Source organism: Oryx dammah, unplaced genomic scaffold, assembly GCF_014754425.2.
Source record: "Oryx dammah isolate SB20612 unplaced genomic scaffold, SCBI_Odam_1.1 HiC_scaffold_4, whole genome shotgun sequence".
In the NCBI taxonomy this organism is placed as follows: domain Eukaryota; kingdom Metazoa; phylum Chordata; class Mammalia; order Artiodactyla; family Bovidae; genus Oryx; species Oryx dammah.
This window is the reverse complement of record NW_024070188.1, coordinates 63710458-63736618: the sequence shown is the minus strand read 5'-3', so window position 1 is coordinate 63736618 and position 26161 is coordinate 63710458. Positions and strand designations below refer to the sequence as shown.

The 26161-nt window shown below is 37.1% G+C and overlaps 1 protein-coding gene across 4 annotated transcripts in view; it reads right to left on the bottom strand.

The window, feature by feature from the left end:
• Window positions 1–26161, bottom strand: part of ECT2L (epithelial cell transforming 2 like) — a 78400-nt gene that overhangs the window by 22337 nt on the left and 29902 nt on the right. For 3 of the 4 annotated variants that reach the window (XR_005720823.1, XM_040238773.1, XM_040238776.1), the window contains 10 exons: window positions 20786–20948; window positions 16876–17128; window positions 15897–16065; window positions 15023–15161; window positions 12784–12952; window positions 12040–12168; window positions 6492–6584; window positions 4761–4943; window positions 3203–3306; window positions 873–998 (listed from right to left, as the gene is read on the bottom strand). Coding sequence is in view for 3 of the 4 variants with exons in the window: in XM_040238773.1 (XP_040094707.1) it covers window positions 873–998; window positions 3203–3306; window positions 4761–4943; window positions 6492–6584; window positions 12040–12168; window positions 12784–12952; window positions 15023–15161; window positions 15897–16065; window positions 16876–17128; window positions 20786–20948 (1528 nt within the window). In the remaining variant the exon portion in view is untranslated. The remainder of the gene's footprint in view (window positions 1–872; window positions 999–3202; window positions 3307–4760; window positions 4944–6491; window positions 6585–12039; window positions 12169–12783; window positions 12953–15022; window positions 15162–15896; window positions 16066–16875; window positions 17129–20785; window positions 20949–26161) is intronic. The other variant, XM_040238774.1, reaches the window with a different exon arrangement.

Below are 26161 nucleotides of genomic sequence, written 5' to 3'. Positions count from 1 at the left end.
CTACTAAAGACAGAGGGCAGGGGCTGCATAACTGCAGGCCTTTTATTCTGCTGAGTAAGTCTAGGGCAGCTTGGCAGAGAGGATGCGGCCCCAGCGGTGCTCCATTTGCCTTTCCTTGCCCTGTGCTGTCCTGTAAAGCCAGGGCAACAAAGTCTTCCAGAATATTAGGTTTATAGGGCAACACACCATTTGCTACTAGGGGAACTTACAAGTCCATTTCTCCTAACAGTCTCCACGGTGACTTTGTGTTATGGGTGGCATCCCCAGCCTTCAATTATCAAAGATAGGTGCTTTTCCAATGGGCATGAAATGGCATTTTCATAGACATCAGTTCTCTGAATGATAATGTAATTTTCAGTATTTCCTGAATCCATATTACTTCACTTAACCAAGAATGTACATATTCTGAATATAGTACTGGCAAAATTATTTTTGCTCAACTAAAGAACTAGCTTCAAACCCACTTTTTTTTTTTCTTTTATGAATTTGAATCTCAACTAAAAGAAAAAAAAGAACCATTTTTAGTTTCACCAAAAAAGTGTCCTGGGCTGCAAAAAAAAAAAAAAAAAATCTCTTTAGGTTACGTTGGCCAGAATGCGAGTATTCAGTCCTTCCCCTAAGAGTCAACTAGTGTTACTCTCATCAGCATGATGCCATGTAATCCACTAATCAAGTAGATTAAGTGTTACTAACATTATGAAACTACAAAACACCCTTTTAAAAATAAAAATCCATGAAAATGAAGTTCTTACGAGAAATGACAAATTGAAAGCTTTCAGGTTAGAATTATCATTACTGATTATGAGTTTCTTAAGCACATTTCTCAAACTGTATGGTGAAGCAACAACATAAAAATGCCACAGTAATTTTACCTTTGTGAGTAAACTGTGTGTTGCCTTTGGGTCACTTTTTGTCAGAATAACATTTCCTTCAAAATGCTTGCTCTTTTTACTACATTTCTTTAGCAGAAAATATGACAAAAATTCCAGAGGGTTGTCCTGAAAGATTACCAACACCCCCCCACCAAAAAAAAGAATTTTTATTTCAAATGCAGGTCAACAAGAGTGCAGCAGATATGAGAATACATTTTCTAGTAGCATTTTCAGCTTTCTACCTAATTTACAAGTCTAGAAAACAAAGTAACTCATTTGAGGCAGTAAATGGGGCTTTCTGGTTAATCTTGGTTCTCAGCTTATTGTCACAGTTCAGTGAGGATGCCAAGGTCTTGTGGGAGGGTCTCAAGGTCTTCAGAACCAAAGTGGCCCACACTGGCCTCTTAGCCAGAGGAGGAAAGGGGACAGGACAACTTTGGTGTGTTACAGGGGAAAGAAGTGAGCCTCCAAGCAGCAGAATTCTTGGGGAAAATACCCTGGTGAGACTCCCAAATCTGGTTCCCTCTCAGGCTGTAGGTTTGAACACCATGAAAATTATATCGTACAAGGTTATTTTAAAATAATTTGGTGGCATAAGTACCATGAACCAACATCAAACATTGAATAATTCTTTGGTGTTTGAGAATACTGCAGAGAATTTCAGGGCCTCAGGATTATCCCTGTGAACATCCCTGATCATATTATCAGCTGAATTCTCCAGGGCATTTATTGCTGGGCTGTGAGAGGGTTGGCTAGTGCACTGGGGAGTTGAGTCTTCAGAGAAGAAATTCATGGCTACCTGCACCTCCTCAGGCCCCACACTGGGCCATGAGCCCAGGAGATGAATGGTGCTTACCCAGGAAGCCAAGCTGAAACCATGATGGGTAAGGAGAAAGTGTCCAAAAGCAATGTTAAATCCCCCACAAAGTATAATTACTACAAGGAAGTAGTAATTACACTTTGGGAAGGAAGGATTTGAGAACTGTTTCTTGGAAAACTACAAGCCTTATATAGCATCAGGTACGTTGATAATACCCCATTCATGTCTTGTTCTCAGCTTCCCCTGAACTGAGGGCTGCAACAATTATTCTTCCTTATGCACAGGGATTTGCTTCGGGACCTCTGCAGATACCAAAATTCTCAGATACTCAAGTCCCTTATGTAAAATGGTGTAGTACTTGCATATAACCTAGGACATTCTCCCATATACTTTGGTGCGTGTGCCCAGAGGTTAAAGCGTCTGCCTGCAATGTGGGAGACTCGGATTCGATCCCCAGGTCGGGAAGATGCCCTGGAGAAGGAAATGGCAACCCACTCCGGTACTCTTGCCTGGAAAATTCCATGGATGGGGTAGCCTGGTAACCTATAGTCTGTGGGATCAAAAAGAGTCGCACACAACTGAGCAACTTTACTTTCACTTTGTGACCCCATGGACTATATAGCCCACCAGGCTCCTCTGTCCATGGAATTTTCTGGGCAAGAATACGGGAGCATGTTGCCATTTCCTACTTCGGGGGATCTTCCCAACCCAGGAATTGAACCCAAGTCTCTTGCATGTTCTGCACTGGCAGGCTGATTCTTTACAACTGCACTACCTGGGAAACACCCCCATATACTTTACATATTTATTTATTCATTTATTTGGCTGCACCGGGTCTTAGCTGCTACACATGGGATTTTCAGTCTTTAGTTGCAGCTCTCAGGATTTAGTTTCTTGACAAGGGGTTGAACCCAGGCCCGCTGCATTGGGAGTGCAGAGTCTTAGCCACTGGACCACCAGGGAAGTCCCTCCCATATACTTTAAATCATCTCTCAATTACTTATAGTACTAGTACAGTATAAACACTATGTAAATAGTTGTCAATGCATGGCTAAAATCAAGTTTCACCTTTTGAAACTTTTGGAATTAAAAAATACGTATTTAATTGGTTTCTCTAGGTCTTAGTTACAGCATGTGGGTTCTAGTATCATGACCAGGGAACGAACTTAGGTCCCCTGCATTGACAGCATGAAGTCTTAGCCACCAGGCAAGTCCCTGGAATTTTTTTAAATGAATATTTTCAACATGTGGTTGGGTGAATCTGAGGGTGCAGAACCCATGGTTGCAGAACCCAAGAATAGTGTACCATATGATTAATATCAAATAACCAAGAAGATTTTCCTATTTTTGTGTAATTATACATCTTGGGTTTAGACTCTTTCAGTGGCTGTTTTCATAAACTGATGCTATTTCTCTGAGGAATTGTGTCCTAAAGGATAAAGCGGTAAATGCACACTAAAATTTAAGTTTTGGGGGTTTTGTAGCTTATTTTATTCAAAGGAACACTTACAGAATTTTCTCTTGCAAGTTCTATCAATCCATCTGCCAGAGCTTGTACAATTTCTTGGTTATTCAGAATGTTAGCCACACTCATGGTGTCAAATACAAATTGCCCTGTAAATATAAGTCCATATGCTTTGTAATTAATTTATTTAAGAGATGTGATCAAGAAGAAAATTTAGTCCTTACAGTTGCTTGTTAGTGGATAAAAATGCAGACTAAGAATAAAAATTCTATTATGCCATGAAGATTATCTATCAAGATAAAATAGAAAATGAGCAAAAGTGTCCAAATGTGTAGCATATAAAAGGTACCCACCCTGACAAAGTTGATATTGAATAAAATATATAAATTGGACAGGGAAAGAACATGTAAAAATGAACCTTATAAAGTTTAGATTCTCAATTCCACCAAAAGCTCTTCTATATTCTGCATTATCTTTGTGCTCAATTCCATAAACATTTTAAGTCCATAGGGAATAACATACAAACATACATACAGACACCTATATTTTTAAAATATTTTGAGCAACTTGCATTGATTTGAAAAGCAACCTTTTTCCATTTGATTTTCGTGCCTTATGACATACATGATCAAAAAACACTTCTACTGTTAATCTTTTCATTTATCTCTCTAGTCATTAACATCTGTGAAAGAACCAGGAAAAATAATTTCTCCTTGTTTTTAGCCTCATAACAATTTTTAAATATTAGCTGAACACCTACTAAATGTGGTAGAGTTAAAACCAAAAAGACAAACCCCTGCTTTATGCAAAGAGATATGGGCATATGTTGACAGATAAAATACCTGCATGCATATTTGTATGTTACAGCTCTTGTATAGACAGAGCAAGGCAGAGGAAGGGAAGAGAGAACTAAGACATAGATATATAATGACTTAACTGGTACAGTGCTTCGGTGACATGTGAAGAGTTAGGGAGGAAAACGAGTTGGCAGTTAAAGATGCAGGAAAAACCTACTTAAATATTTTTTTTTTAAGTACTTGGTTTTGAAGAACTGACTGGTTTAGATGAAGATCTGAAGTTGAAACAGGACATTGTTTCCAAAAGTCTTTATTGTGATAATTGGATCATGAGTAAGAAGTGTAAATGTGAAAACAAATTCAATAATGTCCAATATGCCTGTCCATGAAGCCCATCACCAAATATTTTAGAAAGAAAATACATAGAATTTAATTATAGAACAATTTAAGTAATGAGTGCTTTGGTCTAAGAGATGCTTAACTGGGATGTTGGTGCTTAACTTTGAGAGCAAATTTAGAGGGAAAAGGACAGAGCTCTCTGGCTTAGCAAAGTGAATTTTGCCAAGGTAAACAATTGACTGACAGAATTAATAAGATGGTAAAATTAGAAACCAGGAACTTGCTTCAGCATTTTAAAGATGAATATATTTGTTCTTAGTGGATATTCATGATATCTGAAAGAAGCTATGAAAAACAAAGACAATAAACAGGCAGTTTTTTACTTCTGCATTCCTACATTTGTATTCACTCTGGATATGTGACAAGCTTCATAATTAACCAGCAACAGAAGTAGCAACAGTTCTTACCTATCATCCTGCCACTGATGTTCTTCTGCAACTCCTTGAAGAGAGGACTTAATTGTTTCCTTACTGATTTCAAGGTGTCTTCCAGGAAGTCGGTGAGGCTGGACCATGTCTGCAGCTTTGATTCGCTGAAGTAGATTGAAGGGGGTGCCGTTTCCCACTGTCGTCCCAGCCAGTCACTAAGAACTGACATTATTTTCTCCATTTAGTATCACAGACTTAAGCTCAAATGAAAGAGTTCTTGTTTACAGTATAGAAAAAAAAATACCCTTAGTTGTATTTATATCAGGCGTATTACCCTTTCTCATTAGAAGACTAAAATAAACACCCATAGTCTGTTTTCAAAGGTAAAATTAGAAACTCAAAAAGGACAAAATGAATAATTTCAAATGTCTATCTACTCTTTGATAAGATTGACACTGTATTTGAAGTAAAATTAAATAGCTGCTGGATTTTTGCATCAAAAGCAGAATAGACTTCCAAATAAGAATATACTATTTTATGTTCACATCCTAAAAAGTAAAAATACAGGAAAACTGCATTTTACCTGGTTTCCCCATCATGTCATCCAAAAGTTATCTCCATTGGAGCCAACCCTGCATCTTATTTACACTATGTCCAGCTGCTCTGTCTCTATATAGATATCTCTACATGTACTGAAATGGGTGCTTAAGAAAGTTTCTTTCCTTGAAAATCAGTGACTAAATGACAGAGGGCCAAGGGAAATTCGATTTTCTGTCCTAAATGGATAGTTTCATTCTTCTTTCCACATTTTTTGCTGATAAATGTGAAACTATTTGTAACATGTTCTAGAATGAGAAGAAGAAGAGTGGGAAAAGGAGGAAGAAGAGACAGAGGAGAAAAAGATGAAAACCCATCTTATAACTGCAGTGTCTACACCCTGCTATCTCTGCAAGGCTGATTTCCTCCCTGAATGGGGCCAAACATGCTTGCACTGGATGCTGCTGCTATATAAACTAAAATTAACAAGCAAGTTCTGCTACAAAACTGTATTAGGTCAGTGTGCTTTTTGTTGTATCATTATGAATCTTCTCCCTTACAAGTCTCCCAATGATGCCAGCTTTCCTGTCTTGAAAGGCACTTAGCATTCAGGACTAGAGCAGTAAGCTTTATATAGTTTTACATCACTCCCATTCCTGTTTGATAGGAAGTGAGAGAGTTTTAAAGGGGAAAATGATTAACATTATTATAGCAAAGCAATTTCACTCCTATTGGTCAGACAATGTTACATTTTGATCCAATAGTTGCAGCTTTAGTATCTAAATGAAATTTTGCTTTCAAGTGTAATTTCTCTTTGTTCTTCCTCTCCCTTAATGCTACTGCAATGAAACTTGAGCCAGCCCCTTCACTAGCTACTTATAGCTCCAATTCATTTTTCCAAATGAAAGCACATTGATAATGTTTTACGAAGAAAATTGTGCTCTGTACTTATCATTTCTCTAGATCAGCTACATCTTTGTTTAACTGTTAAAGCTGGTATTTTTGCAAATGATGGTTTGAAGCAGATATTTGTAATAATAATTCCCTTCTAAGCAAATGACTGAGTGATGAGAAATGAGCTAGTTTGGGAAGTGACAGCACTCCTTCAGAGCAGGAATGAAAGGCAGTAATTGACATTGCCAGAACCAGTATTATTAGCTGTGTTTTGTCCTTGGTGATCCTGGAGTTGGTGGGTATCATTGGACACAGTAGTTAGCACCCATACACACTTACGATGTTGGTAACAGCCAGTGGCAATCCCAGTGGGAGCAGTAAATAACGTGCCAGTCAGTTGAGACAGCTGAGAAAGAACTTCTATTCCTGCCTCTGCACAGTCAAAAATACTTTTATTAGTTCACTCACAGGTTTTGCCATAACAGTTAAATACTACTTAGAAGCACTGTAGGACTGTCTTTGATTCAAATCCCTCCTGGCATAGTCCATCAACACTTTACAGTTCATCCCTCAATGCTGAAGTCCAGACACTTCATTCAGGAAGACTGACAACAGGGTGGAGAAAGAGGGATACAGTTTGACCTGGTGCTTATTTTCAAATTTGGAATTAGGCCAAAGACAGAAAAGTCTACACAGATTTTCTAAAATAGTCTGACTAGAGGTCTCCTGCAAGAGGATACTTTTAAAACTGTTAAACACACAGTGGAATACAATGGTCAAATTTTAGCATTAATTTTACCCCTTCTTCCATGACACAGCATATAGATCAAACTACTTCAAATGAAACTATAAGTAATGTATTTTAATTCTTTGTGGTCCTGGAGTAAAGGATTACTCCAAGTTGTTTCAGTTGCTTGCAGCAAGATGGTTGTGGCTGAAAGATTGGGATGTCTGTCACTTATTTGTATCTAATGTTTCCAATGACAAATAGATCAATGAAATTACAGCAAGTTCATAAGAGTACCTAATACATTCACAGTCAACTGATTTCAACTAAGATGCAAATAAAATCCACTGGGAAAAGGATGGTCTTTACAAGGAATGGTACTGAAATATTTTGATAGCCACGTGTTTTTTAAAAAAGAACTTCAATTCATACCTGGCATTCTATTTTTTTTTAAAAAGCATAAATCAAATGAATCACAAACTCAAATGTCAAACTTAAAACTATAAATAATTTTGGAGAAATCATAGAAGTGATCTTTGGTTAGGTAGAGTTTTTAGATATGACATCAAAAGCATAATCCGTAAAACATAAAGATTGATAAATTAGACTTTATCAAAATTAAGAATTTCTTGTCTTCAAAAGAAACCATTCAGAGAAGGAAAAGATAAGTCATAGAGTGGGAGAAAATATTTGCAACAACTTTCCCAGAATATACAAAGATACCTCAGTAAAAAGCCAAAAACCCTAAATTTTAAAATGAGCAAAAGATTTGAATGGACACTTCACCAAGGAGGACAAATGGCAAATAAACACATGGAAAGAAGCTTAGCATCACTGATCATTAGAGAAAATGCAAATTAAAACTATGAAGAGATATCAGGACACACTTCAATGGCTCAGATTAAGAAGGCAGACCTTACCAAGTGTTGGAGTATTGGATAGCTGGGTGGAAATCTAAAATGGCATAACCACTTTGGAAAAAGTTTGGCTGGGTTTTTTTTTTTTTAAGTTAAACATACACCTATCATATAAACCAGTGATTCCAGTCCTAGGTATTTATTTACCCAAGAGAAATGAAAGCATATGTTCACAGCAGCTTTGCTTGTAAAAGTCTTAAACTGGAAAGATCTCAAATATCTATCAACAGGTGAATGGATAAACAAACTGTGGTATAACTATACAATATAATCATTCCCAGTAGTAAAAAGGAATGAACCATTGATACCAGCATGATGAATGGATGAATCTAAAATATCTGGAGTGACGGAAGCCTGACCAAAAAAATGCACTGTATGATTCCATTTACAGAAAATTCTATAAAATACAAACTAATATATTGTGAGATTAGTGGTTGCCTCTGGTTGGAGTGGAGAAGCAAAGTGAGAAATTGCAAGGTGGCAGGAAGAAACTTTGGGGGATGATGAATGTGTTCATCATCTTGACTGTTTTATGGTTTCACATGGTGTGTAGACTTATGTCAAATTTTATCAAATTACACACTTTAAATACTTCATGTCAACTATACCTTAATAAAAGTGCTTACAATTTGTAAGTAACACCAAAAAAAGAAGAGTTTTAGGTTTCTGGCTTATCAGTAACTGGTGAATAATGCGATCTTATGTGAGAAATTCTGGGAAAGGGGTGGGTTTGTAATACAAGGCAATCAAGAATCTGTTTCAGGTGTGTGAACTTTGAGATACCTATTAGCCATGCAAACTAAACACCCACATGAAGATGTCAAGTAAAAGCTAGATGAGTTTACAGCTGAGATTTCAGAGATGGAGACATAAATTTGGGAGTCTTCAGTATCCAGACTGAACGTAAAGTCATAGGAATAAATGGGACTCCCTAAGGGAAGAGTGTAGTCATGGAAAATAAGTGAGCCTGGGATCAAGCCTGGGACACATTTAAGGGCCTCGCCAAAGAGAAGGAGTCAGCAAAGGAGACTGAGGGGAACAGATTGCTGAGGTAGGAGGAAAACAAAGAGTGGATGGTCTTAGGGAAACCAAGGGAAGAAGGAGAGTTTTGAGGAGTATTCATCCACCTCAAACGCCCCTGAGAGGTCAGGGCAAGGTGCAGATAGAAAAGGACTGCTGGATTTGGGCACATGGGAGTCATTGATAGCCTTCCAAAAGTGGCTTTGGTAGACGAGACCACGTGGAGGAGCTTGGGAGGTGGGCAAGTGAGAGGTGAGGAAGGTAGAAGCAGTCAGCTAGACCAGGGGTCCCCAACCTGCCGGCTGTGGACCGATACCTTCTGTCAGATCAGTGAAAGCATTAGATTCAAAGCAAAGTGCACAATAAATGTAATATGCTTGAATCATCCCAAACCCCCCACTTCTGGTGCATGGAGAAACTGTTTTCCACAAAATCGGCCCCTGCTGCCGAAAAGGTTGGGGACCTCTGAGCTATACCAGTAGTTCTCCAAGTGTGGCTCTGGGATCAGCAGCATCAGCATCACCAAATTCTCCGCTCCCGTGCCAGACCTGAATCTGAAACACTAGGGTGGGATCCAGCAATGTGGATTGCAACAAGTCGTCTAGGTGAGTCAAATGCACATCAAAAACTTGAGAACCATTGGTATAGTCAACTCACGTGAGAGAGTTTATGGTCTCTCAGGGGGGAGGGGGAGTGGAGGAGCTACTACAGGTGTTCTTGATCTGATAGGATTAATCCAATACAGAGAGAAGATTGAGGCTCTGGGGGTGGATTTGAGCATAGGAGTGATGTCTTGAGAAGGTGAAAGGCGGTGCAATCCAGTGTCCAAGTGGTGTAGCTGATGTTTGATTCAAGCAGGGGTGCTTCTTTCACCATAACAGAAAGGAAGACAGGATGAATGTAAGAGGCTGGATAGATGGTGGTTTTTGTGGTGCGAGGTATATTAAGGGGTTTCCTTAGGGAAGTAAATGGTGAAATCAACAAGTGAGAGAGAGGGTTATTGAAAGATTGACTAAAGAGGAGAAGGGGTGACAGTCATGAAAGAGTGGGAAAATGAATTTACCAAGGAAATGTGGTAGGATTGCTTATCAGAGCTCCAATCCCATTTGGTGTTTATGGCATTAAAGTTAGATCAGTAAGAACAGTTGTATTACTCTTTCCAACAGTCTTCAGCTGCTTCAGCACTGGCAGGCATAGATTACGCAGAACGTTGTATTCTAACTGGCATTGCTGCTGCTGCTAAGTCGCTTCAGTTGTGTCCAACTCCGTGCAACCCCATAGATGGCAGCCCACCAGGCTCCCTGGTCCCGGGGATTCTCCAGGCAAGAACACTGGAGTGGGTTCCCATTTCCTTCTCCAACCGGCACTGGGATTTAGCCAAATAAACTGGAGTTTGGCCAGCAAAAAAGAAGTTCAGGTGCTTTGCAAGAGAGATGATAATGACAAACCAGTAAATCTAGGTTTAATGAGGAAGGAACCAAGGTCGAAGGCATGGTGATGGAGAGTGAGTAAGTGGGAGTACGTGGATTGGAGATCCTCAGGCAGAGAACCAATAGAGTGGGAATATTTGAGGACACAATTTGGAAGTGGTACTCAGAGAAAAATGCTTAAGATCAGGATTTCAGAGGTGGTACAGCTACAGGGCTGACAGGCTCCAGATTCCTGAGGTGGTGGAAGATTTTTGACTGAGAAGCCAGGGCCTTCTGACTGAACCAGGGTCTCAATGGTTCACCCAGCAGGAATTATATTTGATGGGAAGTTCAGGGATGACCTGGGGGCCCAGAATGGCAATGGGAAATCTATTGTTTGCATACCATTAAGTTTCACTTGAGACCATTTTTGTGTCACTAAATCTACTGTTCTTTTCCCCTTTTGCCCATATTCTCTTTGCCTTTCAGTACGTTACTTTTTAACATCCTTTTTTTCCCCCTACTCCCATTAAAAAATTTGTTTTTCTCTCATTTTAAAAGTAATACTAGTTCACTACAGAAAATAGAGACCAAAAAAAGATCAAAGAAAAAGGAAACTATAAAAGAAAGGAAAACTCACTAATATTATCCAACTATAGTCAGCATGATGGTATATATGCTTTCAAACCCTTCTTATACACACATCCCACTACCACCCTCCATGTCACATACACAGATTTTGAACATTGGAGTCACACCTTCCACATTCTTTGTAACTTAGCCTTTCAAATTGATTTTAAAAGAAAATTTGAAATAACAGATCTAGAGATAGACAGTGTTAATAGTGTGCTATATTTGCTCCTAGAGTTGTCTGTCCCTATTTTCTACATAATTGAGATTATATACTTGTAATTGTAAAAACTATTTTTTTACAATAATTTGTACTTCATTTTCTTTTAAACTCCTTCCTATACTTCCTTTGCCTAGAGAAATCCTGCCAGAGTCATGCTTTGTATGTACTGAATAGTCCAATGAAATCCAAGGATTAAGAACTAAATTTAAGTTCCCTAAGGAATGGGTAGCAAGAAACAGTTTGAGAAACTTTAATTCCACACTTCCTTTCCCATGTTCTGCTTGGCTAAAAAACAACAACAAATAAACAAAAAAACATAGCCCATGAATTCATGAAAGCAGAGCTTTTATGTTAAATATGGCTGATATTAGACAGGCACTTAAAATGATAAGTTACCACACTCATCTTTACAAGGCACTTCATCATTTTTAAATACTCCAACATTTAAGTATTTTATATGCATTTTGATATTCACAAGTCCGATAAGGTAAGGTACTATTATCCTAACTTTCATATGAGGAAACAGAGGTCCACAAACTTGCCTAAGACCACACAGCTCAAGTCACCTGAGTGGAATTCAAGTCCAGGTCCCTGGTCACCAAGTTCATGCCCACTCCTTCCAGATTCTGAACCCAACAGGGAAAATTTCCTCATACAGGCTGATGATGGTCCCAATGCTGGTCTGGGATTTTCACCTGTACTGTGGAGGCTGATTTTACTATGTTTTCCAGAAGAAACAAGTAATTTTTCTGGTTAGCTTTTACCACTAATGACTGTTTCTTTAGGGAAAGCTTACTCTGACCACTAACCTTGATGTCCTTTCCCCCTAAATATCTGAGTATGTGAAGTATAAGGAGAAAAAATAAAAAATAAATGTAACAGTTATTTGAATTGAGGACATTTTATAAATCCATGAAATATCATCACAAAGTAGGTATGACCACTAACTCTCAAAACTGACCTGATGCTCCAAGTGGTACAAAGAGGTCCACGTGACCCCCTTCTTCTTCGGGGGCCACATAGCTTCCTAATTTTTCCCAGAAGTCTCTCACTTCAGGCCTCAATAAATTTTTAATACCAATTTTATAGCCTGAGGGGGAGGAAATAAAAATGTCACATTAACAGAAGCTCTTAGCAGTTTGTGTTTTGGCCAACATCTGCTTGTAAGGCCAAGATCTGCAGGGCATCTCTGCTTCAATGATAGCACCATGTGAGGACCACAGAAGGTACCATTGGACTCCAACATGACAACACTCTCCTCCTGTCCTGGATTTATTAGACACTGAATGCTTAGGTTAAGGACATTGTGTCTCTGCTTCCATGGGTCAGCAATGTGAGTTACCAGGCTCACAGCATGGTTGGTCAATGGCCAGTCAAGTCCTGGGACTTTACAACCAAGTTCCAAAGTGGAAATGTTTCCTATGATTGCCAATCAATAAATAAGTCCTCGAGAGCAGAAGTAAGAAGGCTCCCAGGCATGGGAAACCACTGTACCTTTCACCTCCTGGGAATTGAATGTGATGATTCAGCTAGTCTGCAGTGATTTCTAACGGAGTCCTGAAGACTGCCTTCCTAAGCCCCAGTAAAGAAAGAAAAAAGTAAGAACTCCTCCTGCCTGATCTTTTTGAGCTGGGATATCAACCTCCTTAAATTGTGGACAAACACTACCTCAGTGCAAATTTTTCTTCCCAATCCCCAGTCTTACCTTGGAGTAAGTTGATTTCTCTGCTATCTCCATCACTGAATATTCCCACACTCTGTGCCATCTGCCCATCCAGAGCTTTTTCGATGAGATAAAGTAGGGTCTCCAACGTTAGGCCACTGTGTTCATACACCACAGAAATGATACCTGCTCTAACACTGTTTGCCACCATCTAGAAAACAAAACCAGACCAGTAGGAACCAAAGCCCATTACTTTAGAATGTGTTACTCAGTCATGTCTGACTTTGCGATTCCATGGACTGTAGCCCACAAGCCTTCTCTGTCTGTGGAATTCTCCAAGTAAGAATACTGGAGTGGGTTGCCATTTCCTTCTCCAGGGGATCTTCCCCACCCAGGGATCGAACCCAGGTTTCCTGCATTATAGGCAGATTCTTTACCATCCGAGCCACCAGGGAAGCCTGTTACTTTAGAATTCTTCTTAATAAATTAAAAACAGTGACTATGTAATCTGTGATTTTTGAAGACTATTGTTTTTCTTCAGAAATTATAGGAGGAAGATGATAAGTTTTCCCCATCACTAGTTTCTTTTTGGGAGAAGGCAATGGCACCCCACTCCAGTACTCTTGCTTGGAAAATCCCATGGACAGAGGAGCCTGGTAGGTTGCAGTCCATGGGGTCGCTAAGAGTAGGCACTTCACTTTCACTTTTCACTTTCATGCATTGGAGAAGGAAATGGCAACCCCCTCCAGTGTTCTTGCCTGGAGAATCCCAGGGATTGGGGAGCCCGGTGGGCTGCCGTCTATGGGGTCGCACAGAGTCGGACACGACTGAAGCGACTAAGCAGCAGCAGCAGCAGTTTCTTTTTAAAATTATTTTGTTTCTTTTCTAACAGGGGAAATTTGAGTGCATTTGTAACTCCACCACTCAAAGAAACACTAATGAATTATTTTCTTCCAGTTTTTTTATCTTTATACACACCCATGCACATGATACATACACAAAAGTAATAGAATTATGTAATTTTGTGATGGACTTCTTAAATAGATTTTGTTTTTCTCTTAATTATAAATTTTTGAATGATTAATATTTATTTAGTATTAATACTAAATACTAAATATTTATTTAGTATTAAATAAATGCTAAAACCACTGTTCTTTGAATTCAACAACCAACCAAATAAACTTTTCACTTTGATAAAGTTAATTCCTTAGCAGCAGTCAGGTTGGAAAGTCATTGAAGGCATTGATTTTTCCCAAAACCTCATGCCACTTTCTGGAGATCACAGTTCAACTCAATAGAAAACTACCATATGGTTTCATGGTTTTTACCTAAACCTCCATTACATTCATAGTCAAACGAGTGAGTCTGGCATAGTCTTACATAAAGAAGACAAACAGGATCATGGATTTATTCAGTTCCACTTTATTCACTCTTACTCCATCATCAGTTATCCTCTGTGCCCAGCAGGAGGTATTTTTAAACATTAGAGAAACTATCTATGGCCCACGTGGAGATCAAACTCTGATCTTGCTTTCATATGGATCCATTAAGCTAGCCCATTGTAAATGATCAAAGTCCATTCCTAGATGTTCAACAGTGAAGTGATTTCATACCTTGAAAGCAACCATTTTCTTACAAATAAGAATTTTTTGCAAGAACTTTCTAAGTAAGCCAACAAATACAGTCTACTAATGCCTTCCTTTACATATATGCCTATGTGTGTATCAATGCATGCATGTGTACATACACATGCATACTCAGTATACATACTTCCTATGTCTTCTTTGTGCTTTTTTCTTATTCACATTAAAATTTAAAATGTAGAACTTCATTATAGAAAGAGCATATTTTCATTTAAAGTCACCTTCATTAAGTAGATCACAAAATAGATTTCTGACAGTTTTCTTTTTAGAAATGGTAGTTACAAGATATTATTAAATTCCTTAGTCATTCCAAAGAAATTTTAAAATAATTTGTATCACTTTGCTGTTTTGTGGATTAGGGGCAAAAAATTGAATTCAACAAAAATTTATTGGACCCCTGAAAGCAAGGCAGTTGGGCCTTTAATACTTAAAAAATTTTTTTGATTTATGGTTATTTTTATTGCTTCTGATTTTTAAAACTATTTGGGTCTGTACATTTCCACTTAGATCAGACAGCTTTCTTTTTAGGAGAAGAATCATTTTCATACACATGGTGACCAAAATATTGCCATACGTCTACTCTAGGGGAGATTAAAAAACCCAGTTCAGAGAACGGCTGGCCTCCTAACCCACTGTACCTCATATGCAGGAATCCGAGATGATATTAATATGAAGTGTGGCTGAAGAGCATTTGAAGAACTGCTGTCATTTTTATAAACTCCACGCCAATTTTTCTTTGATAATAAAGGGTAGGAATGGCATCCAGAAATGTTGCTTCTATAAGGAAAAGATGGGGGAAAAGTGAAGTTTTTATTTTCTCTAGTTTGATAAGTGAACACCATTGTGTCCTCTTGGTATCAGTTCTCTGTACAAGGCAAGCGGCTTCAGGCCCTCGGTCTCTTCCTGTGGTTTTCAGGGATGTCAGCAAAGGGGACTCCTGGGTGAGTGGGACCAAAGCTGCCCACTGGGTGTCTCCTCCTGTCTTCATGGGATGCTAGAATGTGTTCTTGGAACTTACTTTTGTAGGGCACTTAAAACCAATGTACTGACATACTAAAGGGTTCAAATCAACATTTGAAAAGGAAGCAGCCAAGATATTTTAAATTTCCCTAATCACCTGGGCCTCATGGTTTTTTCAAATAATGCCCATTATTTCTACATCTGCCTCATCCCCACCACCATTCAGATATACTTACTCCATTAAAAAAAAATTCTGGAAAAGTGTTATTTTTGCTCAATAACTTCACACAGAAAAACAGCTACATCCACAATATAGCTTCTTTGCAAAGTTAAGAATATTTGAAATGTAAATTTTGAATGTTACATATTTACTTCAGAAAGCATGTTCAAGACCACTGTTGTTGAAGATTAAGGAACTATTTCTATTGCTATTTTATAGGATAAGAGTGATTTAATTATACAAGACCACTGCATGTTAGCTAAATTATTCTAGAATGAATTCTTGGTATCATGGGAAGGTGCTGAACCTTCAGCAGATGAAGGTTTGCTTACCGCTTGGGCAAAGATTCTAAAGATGACAAAACAAGCTGTTTCTCCAAAGTTTCGTGTAATCCCACTCGATCCCTCACAGTCTGGGAGAGACGTGGTTGGCATTTGGATTTGAACAATCTAGAGCAGTGTGTTCCACTCACCCAAGGGGGTCGAACTTTGAACAACTCCTCTGAAAAACAAACAGCAGCAGGCTTGGCTGTTTACTTCAAGCTTCTCCCAGCCAAGTCTACACAGATAAAGCCATCAAAATTAAAGCTGTACCAGGACAGTATTCCAGATGGCAGTAATTACAGCCATTTTACAGACTCTCTTTGGTTCTCTTATCCTTTCCACTCTGTAGCTGCAAGTTACCAGTCACTTCAGGTCAAGAAACAAAGCTCAGAGAATAAGCAACTCTTTTCTTGTAGAAACCAGTTCATCAATTTGTAGGCTTCACATCATTTTTGCCTTTCTTCTTGGCTTCAAGTAAATTTCCCATTTGTTACAGTCTCACAGAGGGTGAGTCAGTGAAAAAGCAAGATGGGAGAACTCAGATCAGGTTTGCTAATTACATACTGTGCAGATCAGAGGGGTTAGCTGAGAGCATGTCTCAGCCCTACTCCCTTTTCATCTTAAAAAAAAAAATGTCATTCTTCTTGCTTCCATTTCCATTTTCATTTTTCCTATGTTGTCACCAAGACTAATTCTTCTGAATTGTCCTGAATGCATTTATTTGCTTTTGCCTGTGCTTGTGCTTCTCTCTCCTTATCTTTGTCTCACAGAGGCACTGGCATTTAACCTTACATATTTCATTGGAAATCTTTTTGCTTTTCTTAGTTAATAGTAAAGAACAGAGAGCTTTCCCTGACATACTTTAAAGAATGCCTCCTATAGGCTATTTCATGAAGATGGTGCTATCCTCTTCTGTGGGAATTTGTATGTAAATCCATTGGTTTCTACAATACTTGGCTAAGACATAAAGTTGTAAAATGCCACTCACTCTTATGTAGTGCAATTTTCTCCCAAATTATTTTCCTTAGACACCTTTCTCTTTGCCTCTCCAGTAGCTCTTCATTTTCTGTTTTGGGTTCATTCAGAGTCCCATAAACAGCAGCAGCTTCTCTAGGGGTTAGCCAATCTAAGTTGGACACACAAGCAATGTAATGGTGTTTCCAAGCACCATACTCATTATCTGTTGGCGCATAGGGCAGAAACCATCCAAATTTAATGCATTTCGGCATCCATAAGCAATCCTTCAGAGAAAGAAATGAGAAAGATGAGTTGCAAGGACCGTTTCCTAGTAATAATCTTTTTAGGCACATAGATAATTTTTTCTTATTACATTGAGATTTTTAGTGCAGTTGAATTGTCATCTAAACTTGATTCTGAGAAATAAGATGCATACCTTACTCCATAGGAAAAATATTATTTGATGAACATTATATTTTATATGAATATATGTATTAGTCATCTTTGTACACTTATTCAATGCTCCCATAGCATATGCACCAGATTCTGAGAATTCTGCTTCTAGTGACGGTATGGTTGTTTGTTTAACATCAACCTTTGCACTGGGAACAACTTTGATTGACCCATATAATACTGCCAATATGCAACCAGTTTTGAGATATGAAAACAGCAAATTTCATGTGGTTTTATCTAATCAAATATCTAGACAAAATACTATAAAACAATTACTTAAGCTACCAATTCAATAAGGACTTGTATAACCAAGACCTTAGAGGAAGGAAACCCAGAAAAGTAATATCCTGATTCAGTCTCACTTTTCACTTCAAGACATTTGACAGTTCCAAAGCAAAACTAAGGCTGAGAAGCAGAGCAGGAAGTTATGACTGAAAGATTTAGAAGAGGTTAAGAACTTCTTAACATCTTAAGATGTAAGGATTCTTGCAAGGAAGAGAGGAAACATTCAGAGTCCACAAAGGGGAATAGCCTTGGTAATGACACCTGGCTTTTAGCTGAGATCCTTTTCAGTAAGGATGACAAAGAATTAGGTTGAAACTAGCTTTGAAATATCTCATTCTCTGATTGGATTTAAATAAGCTATTCCTAGCCTAACCAAATGCCAGAAGCAAGTTCTCTCTGGAGGAAGATAAGATCATCTGGAGACTCAAATTATTGCATCAATTTTTTATATGAAATATTTGGTACTCAACCAAAAATAGCAAGCATACAAAAAAGACAAGAATTGTTTGTTTCTTCTTTTGTTTTTTAGTAAATAGAGACCCTCAGGAGATCCAAAAGTTGTAATTATCAGGCATGAACTTAAAAAAAAACAACTTGTAGTTAATACACTTAAGAAATTAAATGGCTGGGTGGAAAATTTTGGCAAAGTAATCAGACCAACACTAAAACTGAAAAATATAATAACAAATTTAGAACTCAAGGGACAAGTTTAAAAGCAAATTAGAATCCAGCTAAAAAGATCATTTTGAACTGTGGTGTTGGAGAGAAGACTCTTGAGAGTCCCTTGGACTGCAAGGAGATACAACTAGTCCATCCTAAAGGAGATCAGTCCTGGGTGTTCATTGGAAGGACTGATGTTGAAGCTGAAACTCCAATACTTTGGCCACCTCATGCGAAGAGCTGACTCATTTGAAAAGACCCTGATGCTGGGAAAGATTGAGGGCAAGAGGAGAAGGGGAAGACAGAGGATGAGATGGGTGGATGGCATCACCAACTCGATGGACATGGGTTTGGGTGAGCTCCAGGAGTTGGCGATGGACAGGGAGGCCTGGCGTGCTGCAGTTCAGGGGGTCGCAAAGAGTCAGACACGACTGAACTGGAAAAGATAATTAGTACACTGAAAGCTAGGCCAGAAGAAAAATCCAGACTGAAACACTGAAAGCCAGAACAATGGAAAAGACACATAAAAGAATATGAACCTTATGGGACATGGTGAATCAATGTAATAAATTGAAACCCAGAAGAAAAAAGGAAAAAGTGGAGCAAAAGCAATATATGAAGAGACAGAATCTGAGAGCTTTGCAAAGTTGGTGAAAGACATAAAATCTCCAACTTATAAATCAGTGCCAAATACAAAATAGTATAAATACACACACACACACACACACACACACACACACACCCCTCTGTGCATGTTGCTCAGTCACTAAGTCATGTCTGACCCTTTGCAACCCCATGGACTGTGGCCCATCAACCTCCTCTATCCATAGGATTTCCCAGGCAAGAATACTGGAGTAGGTTGTCCTTTCCTCCCACAGGGGATCTTACTTGCAGAAAACCAAAGATAGAGAAAAAGATCCTAAAAGAAGCTAGAGAAAACAGAAACTTCAAGGACCAACATTAAAACCCCCTACTTTTCAAGATAATTATGAAAGCCAGAGAATAATGGAACATTTTCAAAGTTCTAATAAACAATTAATTGCTAACCTAGAGTTCAAATTCCCAGTGAAAATATCCTTCAAATTTGAAGGTGAAATAAAGACATTTTTAGACAAAAACTGAGAGAACCTGTCAGTAGCAAGCTGTACTAAAAGAAATATTAAAGAGAATTCAGAAAAAATTGAACCCCATAGGGAAATCAGAGATGCAGAAAGGTATGAAGTATAACAGAAAAAGTTTACTTGTAAATAATATTGACTATTAAATTAAACAGTTGTTTTAAATATTCATGAGGTATGCATATATTTTATATACAATAGAGATATTATAAAATCTATTTATATATATTAGTATATATTTATATATAATATATATTTTAATGTATATTTGTGTATTTTATATGTGTTTATGTGTAAAATTAAAATGTTTGAGAACAAAAGCATAGAAACTGAGCAGGGAAGCAAATGGAGTTAAAGAGTTCTATGCTTACATTATCTCAGAGGTAGTAAAATAACCCTAGGATAAGTGCTGTAATCTCTATGGTAGCCATAAAAGAACTGCTAAAGAATTTACAATTAATCTAAGAAATATTTAAGTTAATTATAAAGGAAGACAGAAAAACAAAATAGTAAATAATAAATAAAAATAGTAAAATGGACTTAAGCCCAAATGTATCAGTATTTACATAAACGTGAACAGACTAAATGATTCCAGGTAAAAGTCAAAGATGGTCAAGTGGTAAAAGAAAACCACTACCATATTTTGCTGATAAGAATGTTCCTTAAATGTAAGGACAGAGAAAGGTTGAAAGCAAAAAAAGAGGAAACACTATACCATGGGAACACTAAACCTGGATTCACAAATGCTATAAATCCAGGGCTCACAGTTGGCTTTTCATGTGGCCCCTCCATGAAGAGCCAGGTATTCTGTGAGATCAGAATATCAACATAAGTCCATCCTGGAAAGTTTGTACAAGTTAAAGGAGTAAATTATTGATTTGTATTTAAAGTATGCCAACTATTACATTCCATTAAGTCTTTTAAAAGTAAAGAGATAAACATCCCAGAGGCAGAATTAATGGCAGCCGATGTAGAAGATCTTGTTTTATATTCTTCAACGGAGGTTAGCCAAAGAGAGAGCCGTTAAAGTTGTGGTTATAGAGTGATTTTTAAGGTGGGTTATCATGACTAAAACAATATCATTTAAAACCAAATCTTAAATAAATTTTCACAAAATATTGGACTTCTTAACCAAGATAAATTATTTTCTAAATAATTAAATTGACTATTTAAAGATTATCAGAATTATATGAATTATTAGAATAGTGTATATCCCCTGACTTATAAAATAAATTACTATATTTAATTCCTCCTTTAAATATCATTCCCCATAAAAAATTCCCTATTTTTTTCTCTTAAGAATAAATTAATTATGGTTCAGACACCCTCAATTGTTATTTTCAGGGAAAGGAGCTACCCTCATTGCCTCATTACAGATGACAGTTACGTCTGAGTTCTATTACTAGGAAGTGAGAAATGGTAAACCTGTTCAGTTAAAAATTTCCAGGGCCAGCTAACTTGTGCAGCTGCACACAAATCTTTTGGATTCAGAAAGGAAAAGATATATAGAGAAATGAAGCGTGGTAACACTGTAGAGAAATCCACTTTGGCCACTTGCATCCTTTCTGAAAACCAGTCTTGGATAACCCTAAAAAGAAAAATAGAGAAATTTAGTTCAGAACACTAATATTTTAAATTGATTAAAAATCTGGTATAAATATTGGTGACTGTTCTTTCTCTAATTTTCTACCTTTAAAAAAATTAAGTTCTAAATAACATATGGCTAGATTTTTAAGAATACTGTATCCACATTCAATGGTCCATTCTAAAGAGGAAAATGAATTATCAATACAAAATTATATGTTATCAATATAAATCAATATCTAAAATTCACAGGGGAAAAGAATTCTGAAATAAACATGGTTGTATACAATGTAAATCTGGGTTTTTTCTTTACCCAAATTCAATAAATCAACAAGTCCTGTCAGCTCTACAAATAGACATCCCCCAAAATATATGCCCCAACACAGCCACTTCTCTCAACCTCCACTGCGTTTTCTCTGTTCAGAGAACCACCACCTCTCTCCTGGGCGAGCGCAGCCACCTCCTGATTGCCTCACTGCTTCCACTCCGCTCTTCCTAGAGCCCATTTTCCACACAGTAGCCCAAGTGGTTTTTAAAAATATAAATTAGATAATATCACTCACCAAGTAAAAGCCTGCAATGATTTCCCAATGCAATTAGAATAAAAACCTATAGCTCCATCACACTTCATTGTGAAATAGTAAATGTCTTCCTCTTGACAAAGAAAGATTGTCTACACTCACTACTTTAACATGGGATAGAGATACTAGCCAGTTCAATAAGGGAGGAAAATAATAAAAGGTATGTGTATTGGAAAGGGAGCCGTAAACTCTCTCAATTCATGCACCATGTATGTAGAATCTATAAAACTATTTAAATTATTAGTAAAAAATTGTTGATAATTTTATATTTTTTAGACGTTTATAGAATCTATAGCAACATCCAATTTTATATTCCTGATATTACTAATTCACATTTTCTCTCTCTGTTTTCCTTGATTACTCTTCCTAGGAGCTCATCAATTTTGTTACTATTTATATCAAACCAGTTTTTGTTTTCATAGTTTTTCTCCATTGTTTGTTCAGTTTCTATTATATTGATTTCCAGTCTTCATCAATTCTCTCCTTCTACTCACTTTGGGTATAGTTTGCTATATTTTCCCCCCCTTTTCTTAAGGTGGAAATTTAGATTGTTAATTTTAAATTCTTTTATTCTTTAACAAAAATGTTTACGTTATATTATCCCTCTAAGCTGTACTGCAGTCCACTTTAGCCATGTCGTATTTTCATTGTCATTCAACTTGAAATATTTTCTAATTTCTCTTGTGATTTTTATTTGATCATAGGTTATTTATAAGTGATGTTAACCTCTAAATATTTGGGGATTTTCTAGATATCTTATTTTTATCAATCCCCAGATTTATTGCATTGTTGTTAAAGAATATATTTAATAAGATTTCAAGAATTTTGAAAAGTTTGAGTCTTAGTTTGTGGACCAGGAAATAATGCATCTTGATAAATGTTACTTTGCTCATAAAAAAACATATATTTGGAAATTGTTGTGTCTAGTTTTCTATAAATGTTAATTCTAGGAGAATAAGAAGATTGCTCGGGTCTTCTATATTCAAACTAATTTCATTTTCTTTGGTTCTATTCTGTCAGTTTTTGCTTAATGTAATTTCAAACTCTGTTATTTGGTACATAAACGTTTATAATTGTTGTGACTTCTTGATGAATTGTTACTTTTCTTACTATAAAATGCCCATCTTTATCTCTCTGGTAACATTCCTTGTCTTCAAGTCCATTTTATCTGATATTAATGTTGCCATCCTATTTTTATATCCTTACTATTTGCATAATGTATAATATATTTTCCTATTCTTATACTTGGAGAAGGAAATGGCAAGCTACTCCAGTATTCTTGCCTGGAGAATCCCAGGGATGGAGGAGCCTGGTGGGCTGCCATCTATGGGTCACGCAGAGTTGGACACGACTGAAGTGACTTAGCAGCAGCAGCAGCATTCTTATACTTTACCAATAAGTGCCTTTGTATTTAAAATGTAGGGAATTCTCTGGTGGTCCAGTGGTTACGGCTCCATGCTTCCACTACAAGGGGTACAGATTTGATCCCTGGTTGGGGAACTAAGATCCCACATGCCATGGCAAAAAAAAAAGTCATATTTAAAAGTGTCCCTTGTAGTCAATATACAGTGAGATTATCTCTTTGCTCACTTGACAAACATTGTCTTTATTTGATGGTTTAGTCTGCTTATATTTAATTTAATTATCGTTATATGCTCTGTTGCTAAGTCATGTCCAACTCTTTTGTGACTCCATGGAGTGTAGCCCACCAAGTTCCTCTGTCCATGGGATTTTTTCCAGGCAAGAATATTGTAGTGGGTTGTCATTTCCTTCTCTAGGGAATTATTGTTATTGTTGCTGTGTTGTTCAGTTGCTAAGTCATATCTGACTCTTTGAAACCCCATGGACTGCAGCACACAAGGCTTCCTTGTCCTTCACTATCTCCCAGAGTTTGCTCAAATTCATGTCCATTGAGTCAGTGATGCTATCTAATCATCTTATCCTCTGCCGCCCCCTTCTCCTTTGTCTTTCAACCTTTCCCAACATCAGGGTCTTTTCCAATGAGTCAGCTCTTCGCATCAGGTAGCCAAAGTATTGGAGCTTCAGCTTGCAGGTCAGTTATTCCAATGCATTTTCAGAGATGATTTCCTTTAGGATTGATTGGTGATAGTTGAACCCAAACCTCAATTTTGTTATTTGTAGTTTGGTTATCTCATCTGTTTTATGAAACTTTATTCCTCTTCTCTTGCCTTGATTTGAATTAATAAACATTTTTGTTTTCCATTTTAATTCCTTTATTTGTTTTTTAGGGTATCTTGGCACTACTTTTTAAAGTTGTTTCCAAGAAGTATGATATGCATCTTTAACTTTTCATAGTCTACATAGAGCTAATATTTATGTAAAATTAAAGACCAGTGCAACGATATAATTCTCACTATCCTTTGTGCATTTGTTGTCATCTCTACTGCATCTACTTATGTTATAAACCCCACAATACATTGTTTTGCTTTAGTCATATATCTTTAAAATAACTTTAAAATTTTATATTTTCTCCCACATTTATTACTTCCTGTGCTCTTCATTTCTGCTTTTAAATCCAAGTTGCCATCTGGTATCAATTTCCTTAGCCTGAAGAACTTCCTTTAGCATTTCTTTATTGCAGGTCTTCTAGCAACAAAATTTGTCAGTTTCCTTTTATTTGAAAATGTCTTTATCTTACATTAACACTTGTAATACTATTATGACTCCAGTAATTAATTTAAATGATTGTCATCCTATACCCAACCTGGTTTCTGCCATATCCTGTTCTTCATCTTCCTCAGTCATTCATATTATTTTAAAGCAAATCTAAGACATTCTATAATTTCATCCATAAATATTTCAATGTTTATCACTAAAAAAGAAAAATTAAGCATAAACTATATCATATGCTAATACATTCAACAAAAACTTCTTAATATGACATCCACAAAGAAAACTTCTAAAATACAATACCCTTCAAGAAAACTTCTTACATGCATGCCACCTAAGCACAGACAGATCTTGAAGGAATACAGAGTCCAAGGCCCTACTAAAGTGATCATCTTAGAGGCCCTCTTAGGCCAAAAAACATTTCATGGTCCATGAAGGATGTACTGCTGGCCCTGCAGCTAACAATTACACACACAAAAAAGATACTTAATACCTGATTGTTCTCTTTATATATTATATATTAGATGTTTATACATCTGCTACAGTTCTAAGCCTCCAGGTAGCAATCCAGGTATCAGTAAATTAAGCTTTTCCCTGAGACTCCCTGATTTCCTCCAAACTCTGCAGAATCACTGACATTTTGTGACTAATCTTATAGCTAATTGAAAACTTTGATATAAGAACCTACCAGAACTCATTTACCTAACTCCACTGGGACTTCAAGACTTTTTCTCACTAAGGTGCTGCTGCTGCCCTATTACTGAGTCCCAGTGGACACAGATTAACTCACTGAAAGAACAGTGATGACTCTGAGCAGATTTCATCCTTCACTGGATCTTCTCTAACCTGAATTTCCATAGAGTGGGCCAAGCATCAGAAAGCTTCAATGCAAAATGAAAATGGCACCTCCAGTGAGGGACAAAAAAAGACCTTAGTTACCCTCACCAACAGACTGTTGAATATCCATTAGACCCAGAGACAGTTTTGACCATGAAATAACAAACTTTTGGCTTAACTGGGGCCTCATTTCAAGTCCTGGGAGAAAGAAATGTTCTACCTTGCAATAGAACACCATTTCATATATATAGAAGAAATTAAGAAATGAGAAAATCAGCTATCACAGTAATAAGTACTTCAGATTAGAATCAACAACATATGCTAAAGACTAGTGGGTAAAAGTTTGATGAGAAAAAAGATACTTGCATAAATGCTTTTTAGTTAATTTAAAACTAATCACTCAAATACTTTTGTCAATATCATTAACAGTGGGACAACGTGATATACTATACCCCCAGTATGATCCACTGAGAAGAACACAGCATCAAGTCTGTGTTATTCCTGCCAAGAATGTATGACCTCAAAGTAATCTTGAGGAAATATCAGTCAACCACAAACTGAAGGTCATTCAACAAAGTAGTAGCTCTACCCTCTTCAAGTGTCAAGTAAGAAAAGACAAGGAAAAACTGAGGAATTTTGCCACTTTGAAGGTGGATGTAGAGACTTGAAAACTAAATATAACAAATGACCTTGGTTGGATTTTGGACTGAGAAGGAAAGGATGATTGTAAAAGACATTGTTGGAACAATCAGGAATATTGAATGGCGTCTGTGCATTGGACACTACTGTTGAATTGATGATGATTTCCTGACATTGGAGGATGTACCGTGATTTTTCAGCAGAGCACACTTGATTTTTAGGAAACATACTGAAATGCTTAGGGTTAGTGGGGCATTACGTCTACAACTCTCTCTCAAATAAGCAGAATAATAAAGAAAAAATGGTAAAAGGTTAACAATCAAGGGATCCAGGTAAAAAATTTAAAGAAACTATTTGCATTAGCTTTGCACCTTTTCTCTGTAAGTTAAAAATTAAGTAAAAAGTTTGTTTTGTTTTTGTTTTTTAAGAAGCAACTATTTGCTTCAGTTCCAAGGTTTAATGATTGCCTATTATTTTTGTATGTTCTACTCCCCTGACTTTATGTCACTGCTTTTTCTTGATCCTCATC